The 18896-nt window shown below is 31.4% G+C and overlaps 1 protein-coding gene across 5 annotated transcripts; it reads right to left on the bottom strand.

The window, feature by feature from the left end:
- Positions 1 to 4609: 4609 nt before the first annotated feature.
- On the bottom strand, positions 4610 to 12213 carry LOC126881728 (uncharacterized). 5 transcript variants are annotated; one of them, XM_050646182.1, is made up of 3 exons: positions 12155 to 12213; positions 11883 to 12021; positions 4610 to 10037 (listed from the first exon to the last, which is right to left on the bottom strand). In XM_050646182.1, the coding sequence occupies exon 3, from the start codon at positions 7693 to 7695 to the stop codon at positions 6364 to 6366; it is 1332 nt and encodes a 443-aa protein (XP_050502139.1). In that variant the 5' UTR covers positions 7696 to 10037; positions 11883 to 12021; positions 12155 to 12213; the 3' UTR covers positions 4610 to 6363. The 5 variants fall into 5 exon arrangements, with proteins under 5 accessions (XP_050502139.1, XP_050502143.1, XP_050502140.1 ...); XM_050646186.1 differs by lacking the exons at positions 11883 to 12021; positions 12155 to 12213 and adding an exon at positions 11118 to 11245; XM_050646183.1 differs by lacking the exons at positions 11883 to 12021; positions 12155 to 12213 and adding an exon at positions 10545 to 11095.
- Positions 12214 to 18896: the final 6683 nt, after the last annotated feature.

Raw genomic sequence — 18896 nt, 5'->3', positions numbered from 1 at the left:
AACTAAAGTAACGACGAATTAACCGAACAATCGAAATAAAGCGAATAACAAGAAAATATTTGGGAAACAAGCAAGTAATATTACAAAATAAATTTACCCCAATTACACAAACCAATATCAAAGCAATAATAAAGTATTAAAAACCTAATTTTCTCTAGGCTTATTCCTGTGCACAAGAAGTTACCGTAGATACAAAGTTTGGGAACCAAATATAATAATATACAAATATGTCATATTAAAAAAAAACCAGAGGTAAACTAAATCTGGAAAAAAAATTAATTAGTTACAAAGTTACTTAATGCACAACACTAAATGTTCCCAAACGAGATTGTGGTTGCATCCTAGAAAATGAGCATCACAATGATGCACCTCCATGCCCCCCGTAGGCCCAGGTGGCAGGACGAAAAGGAGCTGGAATGTCCCCCAAAAAGCTTGTTCCCAAAACCCCAATAGTGACTTGGCTGTGGTCGTGGCTGGAATCGACGCCTTCCAGGTGGTTGAAGGATTTACATGGTAGGTTCTAATATTTCTCCCCAAATGGCTAAAAAACATTCCCAGTTTTAGTTTATTTTTTTCACTCGAGCATGTGTGAATAAAAACAACAGAAGAAGTAATGAAGAAGAGGTTTTTAGAATGAACAGCAATAAAAAACATCAATTAGCAAGGCTTATCAGATGTAAGAAGATACTGTGTGTGACCTTGATGTAGTATTTAAATACAGAATATGATATTGAGAACAAAAGATTATAGGATAATTATATTGCCAGTGTGATATGAGCATAGCATTATATTTTTTTATTCACAATTTATAACTGTCAATACGGATGGAATGGCCCTGTCCATAGCCACCTTTACTTAACAAGCCGTGAAGAGAAAAAGGCAACATCGCAATTGATGACGTGCGTAGTCCGACTTTCGGACTACCGCTTTTGAAAACACAATTTTAAAGTAGAAATTCTGGTAAAATTTATAGTATTTTTTGAGTCGAACAAGAAAATATTATTAATTAGAAGTTTGTACAAAATAAAATTAAAAGTACTTCCTTGTAAGTAACGTTTATTATACAAAAAAAAACCAATAACAAGATTATACATGGGATTAATTTTTTTCGAATCCTAAGAAAACTAATGAGTATTTTTCAAAAATTTAAACGCAGAATCAAAGATTACGTTAGGACCGAGGGCCGAAAGTCCCTGAAAACTTCTATGTTTATTTTAATAAGTTACAGGGGCGAAAAATTAAGAAAATTTAGTGTGATTTTTAGTTTCAAATATGTCATTCAAAAACAACTTTTCATTCATTCTAAGGGACTTTCGGCCCTCGGTAATAAAGTAATCTTTCATTCAGCGTTTAAATTTTTCAAAAATACTTATTAGTTTTCTCAGGATTCGAAAAAAATGATTGCATTTAAAATACACTGAAAATTTTGTTCCTTTCCCTTTAAAGTTTTTCGCACTTATTTAGAAACACCCTGAATTGATAAAGAACAAAAATCTAGTTGTTAAAGTAGCTAACTTTTTTTATTATCCAACATAAGCGAATTAATCAAAACAAAACAGAATGTTAAAGAAAACCAGAGTCTATAGTTGGGTTTTAATATATTATTATTATTATACAAAAAAAACCAATAACAAGAATATGTGTAAAATACTTTATTTTAAATAAATAATATCTTATTTTAAATTATATACAAATATCGCTAGAAATAACTATAACAACAATTTCTCACATGGTTTGATGTGAAGTGTTGGGGTTTAGGGTCGATAACTTTCTTTTTTTGTTATTCCCCTTAGCATTACTTTTCTTTTTATACTTTTTTGAAAATTCATCACTTTGATGGCTGCTATTTTTGTTTTTTGTATAATTATTTAAAACAATATTACACATAATTTTTATAATAGCAGAATAAACTTTGAAGGCATTTTCCCCACATTCACACTCAAATTCAAAATTTAAATGAAAGCCTTTTCATGTTGTAAACTTTTCATTACCAAACATGATAACAGCTTCAGGTGACAATTGTGCTGCAAAAATAATTTTTCAAGATTGGGACTATTTATAGTCCCAATTTCAGGCTATAACATATTAAAAAAATCACTTGAATCGGCCAACAGGTTTAGTAAATATAAGACATCAAAAATGACAAAAATTTTAAGTGGAGGCATTTCTATATGCACGTAAGTTTATATAAAAATATATTATACTATAAAATATATTATATTGAACTAAAATCATCTTAGTACATACCTTTTAATATTCTTTATAATTTGGAGCACGAAATATTGTAAAATGTTTGAGTTTTTCTGTAAACACAGTGAATATTATTTAAAAACATTTAAAAATAAATGAGAACTGTCAGAATTAACCGGTCTACGCTTAGATGTTGCCAAGTTTCAACTTCATGGCTTGTAAAGTAAAGGTGGCTATGCCTGTCCCATTCAAATAGTGAAGTGAAGCGAGATTGGCACCAACATACAAGAAAGAGGTTCTACAGAGAGACAGACAAGGTGCTGGAGAATTTGACAGGCCGTGTAATTTGAGTTGCCTATATAAATGGACCCGATTGAATCAGTATTGACAGTTCGTTGAATGGACCTCATATTTTAACTTTCAGGGCTGATTGGCAGTACATATTTCAAAATTTAAATACTTTTTTGTATTTACAGAGTAAATAGAGTACATAGTACTATACTTGGTGTTTAAAACAGTTTAAATACTTTTCAGAATTGTTATTTGTATTTATCAAAACAAATACCTACTTTCCTAAAGCATTTGGGAGTTAAATAATTTTAAAACTATTTAAATACTAAATTAGTGACTGTTTTATATAAAGTGAAGAAGTCCTTGATTATGTTTTTATGTTACTTTTATATTTAGAATTTTACATTTCCCCGATTTAAGTTGATATAGGCAACTCAAATTACACGGCCTGTCAAAGTTTCCAGCACCTTGTGTGTCTCTCTCTAGGACCTTTCTCTTGTATCGTGGCTGCATTAATTGTCTTCGTGCCTATTCCATCCGTTGACAGTTCATTGGTGTGGACTAACTTTAAACTTTACTACCCCAAAAAATTATGACTATGAGAATTTTCTCCGAACACATATTACATACAGTGGAGTGATTAAGAGAAACCAAATTAAGAAAGAATATTTTAAAAGAAAATTTATGTAATATCCCCTAACCTTTATATGTCAAAAAGTTATTTACCGGATAGGTCAGTTGTTCATTTACTGTCCCTCCAGTGTTGCCGATGTCACGATATGAAATTATGTTAAGTGGTTGCTAAAATTATCAGATTTTGCCAAAAATTATGTTAAAATTTTTTATCGCCAACCCCTGTCACAAGCCACAGAACTTGGACAAAATTTCAGTAGAATTGCTCCTAATTTTTCGGAAGAAATCGTAAAATTTCGGTTGATTTTATTTTTTAATTATTTTGCTATCACATTGCAAAAAAAAGATACTTTATTATACTTCTATTATAGGTACAAGTATTCAAAAATAAACTACCTTCGTCATAATATGATGATCAATAATCATCATTCATCATAAAAATCACTCAAAATTCAAAATCGGTTTACCTTAAAAAATGTATTTTCTCGGCTATTTATAAAGCAATTGTCTTCATTTTTTTTAATCCATAAGTTACTTAGTCTGATATTAATGATATTTTTTATATCAAAACCACAATCCTCAATAGTATTCACTATTCAGGTAGGTACATTAGTCCCAAAATCAAATATAAAAGGTGGTCATAAAATTGATATCTGTATCTGCTGAACATGTGTCGCAAGTCGCAAGCTAGTATTCTAAATGCAAATGCAAACAAATAGAAGAATTCTTGAAAATTTACTAAACTCTATTGCCAAATCTATCCGTATAAAATTATGTTAAAATTATCAATTATGTTAAAAAAATATTTATTATCAGAATGCCATAAAAATTATGTTAAAATCTGATAATTATGTACAAATCGGCAACCCTGTGTCCCTCTAGAAACTCTGGATGGATTCTGGGAAAACCACGGGATACCATTTTTACTTCAGTGGGACTGCATTTTTTTTTCCAAATAGAATGGCTTAAGAAATGAAACCTTCCGCCATTATGGAACCAAGTTCGTCGACCGAATCCTAGCCAACAGGGTTGCCAGATGACGTGAAGCAAAAATCGTGAAACTCGACTACTGAAAACATAGAGAAATAACAACAAGGAGAGTGCTTGGTTGCATACATTTGATTGTCACACTAGACGCTAGCGACTCGATGAACTACTTACCGAACTACACGGCTAAAAGCGGGCGTGGCGGGATATTTAAAATTATTTTAGACTTCACTTAGCTATGAAGATCTATTTACAAAAACAAAATAACTGTATTTTTAAGTTTTCTTTAATGTTTTAGTGTAAAAACCTAATTTCTATGAAATAATTTGGAAATTGTAATATTATTTACACATTATCTTATTTATAATGTCATAAATAATATTAAAATTTTAAATTTTTTCATAGAAATTATATTTTTACACAAAAAATATTAAAAATACAGTTATGTTGGTTTTGTAAATAGGTCTTCGTAAAACATGGGAATAAACACTGGGAAAAAAACTACACATTTTATTTTTATTAATCTTCACAGCGACCTCTTTATTCATCTTATATTTTACAAAATGCAGATATTACTAGTTTGATTAGTAGCCTAAAAATATCTAAAGAAAAATATTTTTTTTCAGAACTTTCAGAAAAATAGAAAATAATATAAACACTGGGAAAAAAACTACATATATTTTATTTTTATTAATCCTCACGGGGACCCCCCACTTACCGCATGCATGTATGGAGTGCTGATAAAACAAAATAAGAAAATCTATGCAGTAAAATTGTTTTGAAATAATGATGTAAAACACAGATCAACACAAAATGCATGCATGTCCCCGCTCTTTATTCTTTAATTATCTTATCTTTTACAAAATGCAGATACATATTACAAATTTGACTAGTAGCCTAAAAAAATCTTAAGAAAAAAAATTATACAATACAAACAGAACTTTACTAAAGCTAAAATACAAGCCTTTAAAATATCAACTAACTGTTGTAGTTCCCTCAGAACTTTTTAGAAAAATAGGATAAAATATATAAACACTGACAAAACAACTTCATACATTTTATTTTTATTAATCCTCACGGGGACCCCCCACTTACCGCATGCATGTATGGAGTGCTGATAAAACAAAATAGGGAAATCTATGCAGTAAAATTGTTTTGAAATAATGATGTAAAACACAGATCAACACAAAATGCATGCATGTCCCCGCTCTTCTTTATTCTTTATTTATCTTATAGTTTACAAAATGCAGATACATATTTGATTAGTAGCCTAAAAATCTCTAAAGGAAAATATTATATAATACACTGAGAACTTTACTAAAGCTAAAATACAAACCTTTAAAATATCAACTTACAATAAATAAGTAAAATACTTTTAGGTGATAAACAAATCGAACAAACCTGCAATTTAAATAAATGTTTATAAGAGAAATCAAAATGTTTGCCATTAAAAATTGTTTAACTTTACACTATATAGTCCCCAGTACAAGGACCTAAAATTTCAGTGATACATATAAGTTTTAAACTTTGTGTTTGCATTCCTTGCGACATGTCCGACAAACTTTTCCTCTGTGAAATCTTTCAGAGTTGCTATGTTTTCGAACGCTTAGTTCTCAAAGATGTCACTTTTACGTTATTGTCTCTCAATACAAGTTTGGTTTATTTAAATACAATTATGGTCACACAGGAAAAGTTTGTCGTACATGTAGCAAGGAATGCATACAAAGCTTGAAACTTATATTATAATATAATATATCAGTGATATATTATAGATATACTATATGTATTATAGATATATTATATCAGTGAGATTTTAGGTCCTTGTACTGGGGACTACTATACTATGTTAGTTATACAGTGATGAGTGTGCTGGAGTGTGCACAAAAGATGGAAAACACATTCAAGTTGTGGGATAAAAAGAAATGAAACTAGGAGGTGTGAGATTTAGCAATAAAAACTTATAAATTTACATTCTACTTATTGTTTCCCACCTTTAGATGTATCAGACGAGTTTGGCAATTGCCACAATGACAGTGACAGTTTTAGTTGACATGCTCCTCTGATATGTCTAAAGGTGGAAAACAATAAATGGAATGTAAGTTTATAGGTGTTTATCGCTACATCTCCCACCTTCATTAGTTTCATTTCTTTTTATCTCAAACTGAATATGTTTTCCCTCTTTTGCATTATTTTGCCGATGATTAGCTTGCTCATCACTATATAAATGTGAATACAATATAATAAAATTTACCATTAACTATTTCACTGATCATTATTGTTATCAGATTTAGCCCTACAGCTCAGATTCCGTCTAAGGGAGGGATTATTAATTTTCTTATTAGTATTAATTTTCTTTTTTCGTAAATCATTTTTTTGCAAATCTTGAGAACTTCTATAAACATCATCATAATATTTCTTAATTATTAAGGATACAGACACATCTAGACAATAATTAAACACATAATCCAAATGTTGGTTACAAGTAAACCACTCCAGAGTTACATACTTTTTTATCAGAATTTTAATTTTTTTGACCAAATGGTTTATATGTCCATTAATGACTAATACCGCAATTACAATATAGTACATTTTGGCTAAATCTACTAGAAAATTTTTTGTAACATAATTTAAACTTAATTTATTATCACTATATTCTTTAAACATTGTAAATGTATGGTGTGGTTCCAAACAGTCAGATATGATATTAGCTGCACACACCTCACATTCTTTAATCGATTTAAGATTTTTTATTATAAACCCAGCAACATATGCTAATGTGTTACCTTCATGACCTGTAACATCTGTATCAGGTAATGGTAGAGCTAGATTTTCTATTTCATTCACATCTAAAACATCTAAATCAATAAAATCATTTTTGGTTATTGAACTTTCCAAAAAGTCTTGCAAATTATCAAGAATAGAGCCATCATCTGTTTCACAATTTTTATTAGAAGAAGGAGTAATTAAGTTATTAAGAACAGATGTTTTAAATGATGAAATAAACTGGTAGCAACTTGGATTTACATTTTCTGCTCCTAGATGGCATATAGAGGCAAATGAGTTTTCCAAAGGATCTTGATTTAGAGCACGGGTTCTTAAAAACTTAAATCCCAAATCTTTACAAATATTCCACAACTCTTTTGTGGCTGCAATGGTTGTTAACCACCCTGACTTAAATGGCATTACCTTCTTTTTGACTTTTTCATCAATAAACATCCAGCTATTAATTTTAGGAAGAAGGCGATTCCACAGCACGGCATGAGGAGATCTATTAGACATACACCTACGATAAGGCTTGCCACATTCAGGCTTTGTTGTTCTGCCATTAAAGCTATCGAAAAGCTGATCTACATCATACACAAATTCAGCAGTTTCGATAGCTTGAGAGGGTATATTATTATTTGGATTACTAACCATCTCTTCCAAAGTGGAAGCAACTGTATGACTGAGGGTCCGTGCGGCTACACACACTTTCATTTTTAAGCGACTATGAGTTTTGAGATGTAAATAAACCTCCCTTATCCGTCTTAATGCTTGAAAACGTTTTCTTTTGTCTATATTAAAACACTGTCTTATATGATCAATTTTGGCCATTTTTGTCTGATCAAACTGAATATGGTACTTTAAAAGAGCATTACGAGTTGACTTTAATAAATGTGGTGGGTCGAAAATTGTCAATATCTTATGATTATTGATGAAAAAGTGAGGCCCTGGTTCGTTATTTTCCCTACAAAGTAAGTTAATAGCAGCACGGTTTGTAGCACCTTGGTCACACACAGTACACAGTATTTTCAAACCGGTTTCTATTTCTACCTGACTAATCACTTGTGAAATTAAAACCTTCAAATCATGTGATTTTACAGAATGTTGTGTAAAAAAAAAGCTATTGGTTGTTTCCAACTTTTGTGCAGACCATTGAGCATAAAAACTAGTGCATGATCAGCATACTCATTTTTACGACCCAATGGACCAAGATCTACATAACCAATGACTTTATCACTAAATTTATCGTAACTTAACTTCTGAGACAATGATATTTCATCAAAAACTAAGGAACAATATCTATCCAATGGTCCCATGGATTCTACTCTTTTACAAAGTTTCTTTAATAATTGAATTTCTATTCCAGCTGCAAAAGGAATGTTTTTTAATAGTTTCTGAAGGGTACTTTTAGCTGGCAATGGTATACTACGTCTCAAAAATCTGTAACATCTAGGACCCCTTTTGTACAAAGCCAAAGCATATACCTTATCACGTGTTGTCCAAGTAGGCCTTTTAACTTTAAGATTTGAAAAAGAACTTTTAAAAAATGATGCAATTGTAGGGTCCATATTTTCTTCTAATTCCCTAAACCTTTCACCTTTAGAAAACTCATATGCCAATTTTAATTTCTGTTTAGTTACTTTTAAACAGTTTTTCAATTTACAAATAGAATTTCTATGAGTACGATTTAAAAAATATAACTTTTTCTTTTTAGGAGACAAATCTCTTACTCTTGTTTCATTAATATCTTTCAAAATACGGGATCGCTTACATTTAGGTGTAATACTATACTCATTATCATGCTGACTGGAAATTGACCGTTTATTATTGACTGGGTTATTAATGGAGGATAATTTTGGAGGAACTATTTCTTTGTTACTAAAAATGTGTACATTTGAAACAGAGATTTCATCAGAAGAATGTGCAGGTATAGGCAAAAGTTGATCATGAACATTGGATATGTGAATTATTTTGGAGGGCACTGCATTATTTAAAAGTTTTGTTTTTAAGCTGCTTGTAAATTGTGTTTCCTCAAAATGATCTTCACATAAATAACACCTAGTTTCAGTAAATTCAATACCAATAATTTCAAACCAGTCATGACGTCTTTTTAAATCTTTATCTGGAAATCTAAAAAACTTTTTATTTGTATACTCTGGGTCTGTGACAGGATGAAAATACTTGTTATTACAATAGGACGCTAAACATCCGTGAACATATTTACCGGGTTGGGATTTAGAATTTGACATTGCAAAATGATAAAATAATATTACCTACATACAATATAACCACTATAAATTGTAACTAAACAGAACCTTTATTGATATTTTTAACCTACCTACTTACAAAACACTGACTTTTGTTACAATACTAGTTTTTTATTTGTATTTACACTATAAAATGATAAACTAATTTTACAGTTGAGTACATTGGCAGAAAGTGGTTATGACAATCTGTGTGAATGAGGTGAACTTTGTATGTAAATTAATGCCAAAATAAAATTAGTTGTGAAAAACAAACAATAAACAAACCAGAAATGTTGCAAATTGTACTTAAATCTGAAAACGTCCCCAAGCGTCTTTTTGTACCTCTATTTTTTCGATGTACTGAGTCTAAAATGTTCATAAAAATAACATGTGTGTTTACTTAATAACAGGCAGTAGCTGGTTTGTCGTTAGTGTCATGCGTGGAACACAATGGTGCTAAGTGACAAGTATGTGTTTTATCTCTCCAGGTATTAATGAGAACCATGGACTCAACTGTACCTACATACAATATAACTACCATACCTTTATTAACGTTTAACACCTTGGTTAGCGATCACTTAAACTAATAAGATGTAATTTTGTACCATTTTATCCTTATTTTGAAACCAATATGAGAAACTAAAAACTCTCGCTTTAGAGCATTTTAAATCATTTAATAACAATGGAAGCCAGCGTCTCACACGATATTACAGTCGATATTTTGTGTCAAATGCTGGCATCTCACACGGTAGCCAAGGTATTAACCTACCTACTTACATGTACCTACACTATACCTGTTATTCTATTCTATTAGTCTACTTGTCTCTTCTACTTGTCTACAAACATGGGAGGCCTATGTCCAGCAGTGGATCGAGAGGGGCTGATGATGATGATTAGTCTATATCACTTCTCTGTAATTCCAAGTTCCTGAAAATAAAACAGAAGGCAATTTTAATACAATGCATATAGAGAGTGGATATCGAGGTTAGGGAGTTGAACTAACTCAAAATGTAAAGTGATTTTCTTATTAAATTTATAAAAGTATTTCTAAGAATACACAAATAGCATTTTGCAACTAAGAAAAAAATAATATTTAATTACTGAAAAATACTGAATTAACATTACTTTTAGTAGAATGCAGTAATTAATCACATCATAGTTTTTGAGAAATTAACTCATAAAAGAAAGCAATTTTGATTTTGATGTGTGTAGACACCACATGAATGTAATTTAAAAATTTGGTTATATGTTAATTATTTACAATAATTATTAAAATTTATTGGCCACCATTTAAAGGGTACATTTTTGGACATATTTATTAATTTAAAAAGTCCACCGAACCCACTGCAGGAAACAGAGATTTTAGTTATCGAGGTCCATAAAACACAAAATATTTGTCATATACCTACCTACCCACAAAGTACTTTTTTTTACCTTATGTCTCTGTGGATTAAAGTAAAAATATTTATTATATTGAATATTATATGACACACTAAATCTTAGAAGAGTACCTGCACTGGGGTTTGGAAATGAATACCAACAAAACGGAATATATGTGTGTTGGAGGTATACAGCAGGATCTATCCTTGGAAAATGAAATAACTACTAATCACTGTCAGGAATATAAATACTTGGGTCTTAAAATTACACAAGATGGAACAGACAAGAATAGCCAAGAAAAGTGCACACAAGGAGGGAAAGCTATGACATTATTATACACAATCCTATGGGACCAAAAGTATCTCCAAAGAAAATAAACATAACATCTATCACAGCATTGTAACATATAGCAGCGAATTTTGATCACTAAAAGAAAAATCCGAAAAGATGCTCAGGAAAAGTGAAATGGACTTCTGGAGAAGATCTGCTCGTATATCAAGAATACATAAAATCAGAAATACAAGAATATTGGAGATAATGGATGTAAGCATACAATAATTAACAATATAAAAACAAAGCAACTAAGATGTTTTAAGCCACTACAACGTACGGAAGACGACAGATTACCTAAGAAAAGCTGGATAGAAGAAATTCATAGGGAAATTGGAAACACATATAGAGAAAGAGGCTTGAAGGAAGATATTATGTGTTACGATCAATGAACTGTCAATACGGATGGAATAGGCAGGAAGACAATTAATGCAGCCACGATACAAGAGAGAGGTCCTAGAGAGAGACAGACAAGGTGCTGGAAACTTTGACAGGCCGTGTAATTTGAGTTGCCTATATCAACTTAAATCTGGGAAATATAAAAGTAACATAAAAACATAATCAAGGACTACTTCTTCACTTTATATAAAACAGTCACTAATTTAGTATTTAAATAGTTTTAAAATTATTTAACTCCCAAATACCTTAGGAAAGTAGGTATTTGTTTTGATAAATACAAATAACAATTCTGAAAAGTATTTAAACTGATTTAAACACCAAGTATGGTACTCTGTACTTTGTTTACTCTGTAAATACAAAAAAGTATTTAAATTTTGAAATATGTACTACCAATCAGCCCTGAAAATTAAAATATGAGGTCCATTCAACGAACTGTCAATACTGATTCAATCGGGTCCATTTATATAGGCAACTCAAATTACACGGCCTGTCAAATTCTCCAGCACCTTGTCTGTTTCTCACTAGAACCTCTCTCTTGTATGTTGGTGGCAATCTCGCTTCACTATTTGAATGGGACAGGGCCATTCCATCCGTATTGACAGTTCATTGGTTACGATAGAGAAAAAGGCGATTATATATATAAAAAATTGTATTTTCACCTACCGATATTCAATTTCAGCAATTCCAGCACTATCCAGTAATGAAAATAGAAAATATGTTTAGTAGTATTCAGTACAAACCGCCAAATTATCTATCTATGCCGGGCCGGGAAATTGCAAATTCTAACGCACAAAATGGCGTCCTAAAAACAAAAACACAAAGTCAATGTCAATTGTCAAAAATGTAAATTTTCTGCACGGTACAATCAAAATACTTTATTGTACCATGGGTAAATTTTAGTTTCAGAAACAGCAGCGCCCCTATGTGCTACTTACCTGCGCAGAAAGAGTGTTCCAGTTATTGCCTATCTTTTGACTTCTCTCTTGTTGTTATTTCTCTATGACTGAAAATCGTGTAAGTCGGAAAATGCTTAATAAACCGTCCTTGAATGGTTACGAGTCTGCGCAGTAACGAAAACTGTGTTACTGCGCATAATTATTCGTTATCGCGCATGCGCGTAACCATTCAAGAACGGTTGGTGACTGGCTAATATTTATACCTTCCTAATATTTTCAGGGGATTCCCCTATATTTTACTTTAGTGTAAGTGTAAATGAGTACTTAACTTGAGACTCTTCCAATGATGTTTATGTTATCATTATGGTATGTTATGATTAGGAATGAAAGTATAGATTACAAATATCCGAGGATTTCTCTTTCTTTGCAAAGTAATTTTTAAACAATACAGGGAAGTATTAAGTGAATTTTAATAAAAATGTATTAAAAATAATACTGAAAATTATTAATGGTAAAAATCGTAAGATTTGGTACTTGATTCGTGTAATCGTGTAAAATAGGAACAAATGGTGTAATTACACGATAATTCGTGTAATATGGCAACCCTGCTAGCCAATGAACTGTCAATACGGATGGAATGGCCATGTCCCATTCAAATAGGGCTTTTCATTCACAGTCATTTGTTTCGAGCTTCTGTCAAATGTCGTATAATCCGTGTATATTAATATTATACACAGACTATACATACGGTGACCATATCTTTTTAAAGAAAAAAAAGTACAAAAAACAAAAATGTATTAAAAACGCAAAATGTATCTTGTTATTGGACAAATATAACTTTTTGGCATTAAAAATAAATAAACTATGTAGCTAAACATAAAAAATATATCAATTAAACTAAACATAACACATTACATTAACTTTGAAAAAGTTACAAGCCTGTAATTAAGAGTTTTTAGATGAGGGACCTGGAATAGCCTCATCTTCCGGTTTTTTGCATCATTCATATTTTTCGGAACTTAAAATTAATTTAAGAAGGTCCGGCTTTGACTGAAGTAAATGAAACATTTCATGCGAGTCTCATCAAAATTTGCGTACACCAGCATCGCTGCCTGGAGAGTGGATATGGACATTTGTGATTTTTCCGACGTCCAATAATAATTATTTATTACAGAAAATAAATCCTCGATAGCCGCACTAGTACCCGGAAGACAAAAAATAAATTCGCATAATATTTGTAAGTTTTTCAGTTTGAATTGATCTACACACTTAAAAACTTTAAGCCATCGATCCTGACTATTTTTTTCTTCTCTGTTCCACTCAGCAATTTTTTCACTTGTAGCCACGTCTTTCAAAATTCCCAGTTCGTCAAAGAGTTGATCTTCGTTTAACATGGTTGCCTTGATATACAACTTAAAAGCTTCGAGAGAATAACAAACATCGTTCCATGTTATTTCACTTCTGATGCTAGCTCCACACTCTCGCCGAAGTCGATCGAGGTTCAACAAGTACGAGAGTGTAGACGGCCACCTTGTGTAACTTTGCTTCACTTCGTTCTACTTCCATTCTCTGTCGGTCTGGTCAAAGGGATCTTTGTCGGTATCGCACCGCTCTTTGTCGGTATCGCACTTCCTCGCGAAGTAGAACAAGTGTGTAGAGAGGGTACTTCGGACTTCGGTCAACTTTGGCGAAGTAACTTCGCCGAGAGTGTGGAGCCCGCTTTAAATCTATGCTTTTGAATAGTTTAAATTCATGAAAATTTGTACTCCAGTTTTCTAGGTAGGTTACACATTTTGTGTAAAAATGTTTCACTTGTGCAGTGAAGTTTTGTGTAGGACCACCGCACCATAAGAGTGATGTCTCACACATTTAAAATGTTTTTAAGGATCATTCATAAACGCATTTACCAAAAACTTGATCTTGATATTGAAGAAACCCACTTTGGATTTACACTACTAATCCAGAGATGCTTGAATGTGAACCAGGATATGTACGTCTGTTTCATAGATTACAACAAGGCTTTCGATAAAGTCCGCCACGAAGAGCTAATGGACGTCCTCAAAGCAAAACAATTACAATACAATGACCTTTGAATTATAACAAATCTATATTACAAACAGCAGGCACACATAAGCATTAATGAACACACATCAGAAGAGTTCGAAATTTAAAGAGGAGTGCGACAGGGGTGTGTATTGTCACTACTACTATTAAATGCATACTCTGAAGAAATTATGAAAAAAGTTGTTGAGGGAGAAACAGCAGGAATAAAGGTACCTAAATGGAACGCCAATTAACAGCATTAGATATGCGGACGACACTATCATAATAGCGGACAACCTCCAAGACCTCCAAGACCTCCAAAAGCTAATGAACAAGATAGTTGAGTATGGAGAACAATATGGATTATTAGTAAACATCAATAAAATGAGAAAGGTAGTTTGTGCAAGAGAACTGAAATAAAATTAAGACTTGAGAGTTAGGCTGGCAAGGTGTTTTATTTTCTCGACTCTGCTTTACGGGATAGAAGTATGGTCAATTAACGCGTCGACTACTAAAAAGTTGGAAGCATTTAAACTGTGGGTGAAGGTACCTGAAGATAGCATGGACCGAGCCTGTAACAAACAACGAAGTCATGAGAAGAGTCAACAAAAGAACAGTACCTATACAAAGAAATTTGTTTAAAAGTAGTAAAAGATAAAAATGTTCATTTTTTAGAAAAAATAAGTACATTCGAGTGTCCTTAGAAAGGTTTTAAAGTACATTAGGACAATATTTAAAAATAAGTACTGTCCTACTTAAATAAGTACATATGGTCACCGTAACTATACAACATATGACAGTAGCTCGAAACAAATGACAATCGATGAAAAGCCCTATAGTGAAGCAAGATTGACACCAACATACAAGAGAGAGGTCCTAGAGAGAGACAGACAAGGTGGTGGAGAATTTGACAGGCCGTGTAATTTGAGTTGCCTATATAAATGGACCCGATTGAATCAGTATTTACAGTTCGTTGAATATTTTAACTTATATTTTAACTTGGCTAAGGCCTAATGCTGATTGGCAGTACATATTTCAAAATTTAACCACTTTTTTGTAGTTAGGGGATAAATAGAGTACACAGTGCCATACTTGATGTTTAAATACTTTTCAGAATTGTTATTTGTATTTATCAAAACAAATACCTACTTTCCTAAAGTATTTGGGAGTTAAATAGTTTTAAAACTGTTTAAATGCTAAATTAGTGTTTTATATAAAGTGAAGAAGTCCTTGATTATGTTATTGTTACTTTTTTTTTCAATAATTTTACGTAGGTATATACATACAATTTATTCTATTGTAACTAAACTCCCACAATGCATACACACTTTTAGGAAACGGTTCCAACAGGTCTATTAAGGGTAATAGCATTGTAATAGTAATAAATTTGCTGAATTAATATCAGTTTCACCACTTCAGAATAAAGAACACTTTATAATAAAGAATTAAATTCGAAAAAAGCGTTGTTGCAATGTGTGTGGCCTAACTTAACTGTGGCATATGTTAATTTAAAAACTGAATAACATTTTTTACAAAATTTTGGAATATGTTTGTAGAACAATTTTAACAGCTGTTTTTAATATAGATTTCAATCCTCTACAAATAGTCTCTCATGTCTTTTGATGTAAAATATTTATTACTACAACCTTCAACTACCGTCTACCACTATGAATTTGTTTGTTTACGAAAGGTGGCGATTATCTTCCCTCTTTCCCTGGCTATTGCTCTCATTCTGACCGCATTAAATCCCTTTATTTGTATCTAAATACGTCAGAACTCTCTTTTTCATTAAAAGAAGTACTGGTTTTAGTCTTTGCTTTTGGCATATTCTATTTTGTAGGTTTTAGAACTGCGCCATGATATATATGTCATTTTATTGTGGATCACTTAATGACAATGACAAAAAGACAGATTAAAACCAGTACTTCTTTAAATGAAGAAGAGAGTTCTGACGTATTTAAATACAAAAAAGTATTTAAATTTGGAAATACTGCCCCATCAGCCCAGTTAAAAAAATATGAGGTCCATTTCCCCGATTTAAGTTGATATAGGCAACTCAAATTACACGGCCTGTCAAAGTTTCCACCACCTTGTCTGTCTCTCTCTAGGACCTCTCTCTTGTATCGTGGCTGCATTAGTTGTCTTTGTGCCTATTCCATCCGTATTGACAGTTCATTGATCCTAGCACACTTCACAGCCAAGTAACGGAAAACGGAAGATCGCTTTGTCAAATTTTCAGAACGATCAGAACGTCAACGACCACGGAACACGAATTAAATTCACCAAAAGAGGCGTAGAATGTTCCGTATAGAATGTGACGTCACGTAAATATTTAATTACGACAAAATTAGAGGATTTTATTGCGCGATCACGAGAAAATAATTAAAAAAAATAATTAAAGCGCTAAAAATGATATTATAACGGGTGGACCGTTACAACTGGATTTAGCTAAGTAGTCTACATACTCATTATCTTTGAGTCCAATATGTGCCTTAACCCAAATAAATTTTATAGTGAAGCCAGAGTCTAAATGCTTTAACATATCCTTTATTAAAAATATGTAAGGATTACTAAATGTTTTGGGCAAAAAAGTATTTTTGATATTCTGTAAAACTGACAGGCAGTCTGAAAGAATTAACGTTTTTTTAGTATAAGAGTTTTTAATATATTTCAACGCTTCGAGTATGGCCAATGATTCCGCAGAGAAAATTGAAAACTCATTGGGAAGTTTGCACTTGAATTCGAAACCTCCTAAGGGCAAAAAATAAGCACAGCCAGTCCCTTCTCTTGATTTAGATGCATTTAGATATACAGAGCGAGAGTCTGTAATTTGGAATAAATTCAATATCTCAAATACTAATTGTTTTTTTGAAAAATGATCAGACCCGTCGATTAGTATTTCAAATTGTCCTTTTTGACATACAATAATAATGTATACAGGTTGTCCCAATTTAGAGATACGACGTCATCGTTGATTTTCTTAAATGGCAACACTGTCATTTTGATAGCCATTTTGATAGGGTGTGTAAAGTTATACACAACTGCAAAATATCAAATTTTTATTCTCTACCATTTACAAGATAATAGAAGATAACAAAGTTATGTCTGTAATTTGGAATAAATTCAATAATTAAAATACTAATTGTTTTTATGAAAAATGCGCAGACCCGTCGATTAGTATTTGAAATTGACATTTTTGACATACAATAATAATGTATACAGGGTGTCCCAATTTAGAGATATGACGTCATAGTTGATTTTCTTAGATGGCAATACTGTTATTTTGATAGCTATTTTGATAGGATGTGTAAAGTTATATGTACACAACTGCAAAATTTCAAATTTGTATTCCATACCATTTACAAGATAATAAAAAATAACGAAGTTATTAAAAAGAAGTAATCAAATAATAATTGAATTTAATTATTTCAATTAAGCAAATACTCATAATGTTGCCCTCAATTATTGTCAAATTGTCAATGGGCAACGTTATGAGCATTTGCTTAATTGAAATAATTAAATTCAATTATTATTTGATTACTTGTTTTTCATAACTTTGATTTTTTTTTCATTATCTTGTAAATGGTAGAGAATAAAAATTTAAAATTTTGCAGTTGTTTATAACTTTACACACCCTATCAAAATAGCTATCAAAATGACAGTGTTGCCATTTAAGAAAATCAACGATGACGTCATATCTCTAATTTGGGACAACCTGTATACATTATTAGTGTATGTCAAAAATGAAAATTTGAAATACTAATCGACTGGTCTAAGCATTTTTCAAAAAAACAATTAGTATTTTATTTATTGAATTTAATCCAAATTACAGACATAACTATGTTATTTTCTATTATCTTGTAAATGGTAGAGAATAAAAATTTGATATTTTGCAGTTTTATATAACATTACACACCCTATCAAATTAGCTATCAAAATGACAGTGTTGCCATTAAAGAAAATCAACGATGACGTCATATCTCTAAATTGGGACACCCTGTATAAATTATTATTGTATGTCAAAAAGGACAATTTGAAATACTAATCGACGGGTATGAGCATTTTTCAAAAAAACAATTAATATTTGAGATATTGAATTTATTCCAAATTACAGACTCTCTCTGTATAACTGTTGCATCACTGTAGCAGTTCAAAATAGATTTCAGGATATTGTTGCTGATTATGTTGTATTCGTTGTATGTGGGTATTATTACATCAGTTTTATGGAAGAGAGCAAAGTAGTCTAATTTTCTGTCTACTGTGTTTAATTTCTTTGAAAAAATAGGATTGTTCTGTAATGCAGTACATAAAGGCGGAGATGGTTTTTTAATCCAATACTTGTGAGTAAGATCTGATTCGTTAAGATGACATATATAGGAAAATAATTCGAAATTTGTAGAGTGTGCTTTAAGTACCCATTTTTCGCTTAGTAAATTTCTTCTAATCTCCAAAGGAGGCTCAGAAGCTTTAACATGTATTGGTTGTATAGGAGTAGATCTCATAGCACCTAAACAGATTCTCAAGGCAGAATTTTGGAAAACGTCAATTTTTCTTAAAAGGTTTTTGGAAGTTTTCATAACCTATTCATAATCTATAATGGATCGTTTATATAACATATCGTTATATAACATTTACCGTTTATTAAAAATCGAATCGAAAACTTTTATTATACGAAGGTCTTTTATATTAAATGTTATTTCATATGATATCTAGAGGGTCTATATAAAATGGCACAGAA

The sequence above is a fragment of the Diabrotica virgifera genome, chromosome 3, assembly GCF_917563875.1.
Source record: "Diabrotica virgifera virgifera chromosome 3, PGI_DIABVI_V3a".
Lineage (NCBI taxonomy): Eukaryota > Metazoa > Arthropoda > Insecta > Coleoptera > Chrysomelidae > Diabrotica > Diabrotica virgifera.
Note: the sequence above shows the minus strand (reverse complement) of the source record. Positions and strands in the feature narration are given on the sequence as shown.

Bases quoted from the DNA above. Each gene is read 5' to 3' on its own strand.
- LOC126881728 (XM_050646182.1), bottom strand. From the start codon at position 7,695: ATGGCCAAAATTGATCATATAAGACAGTGTTTTAATATAGACAAAAGA.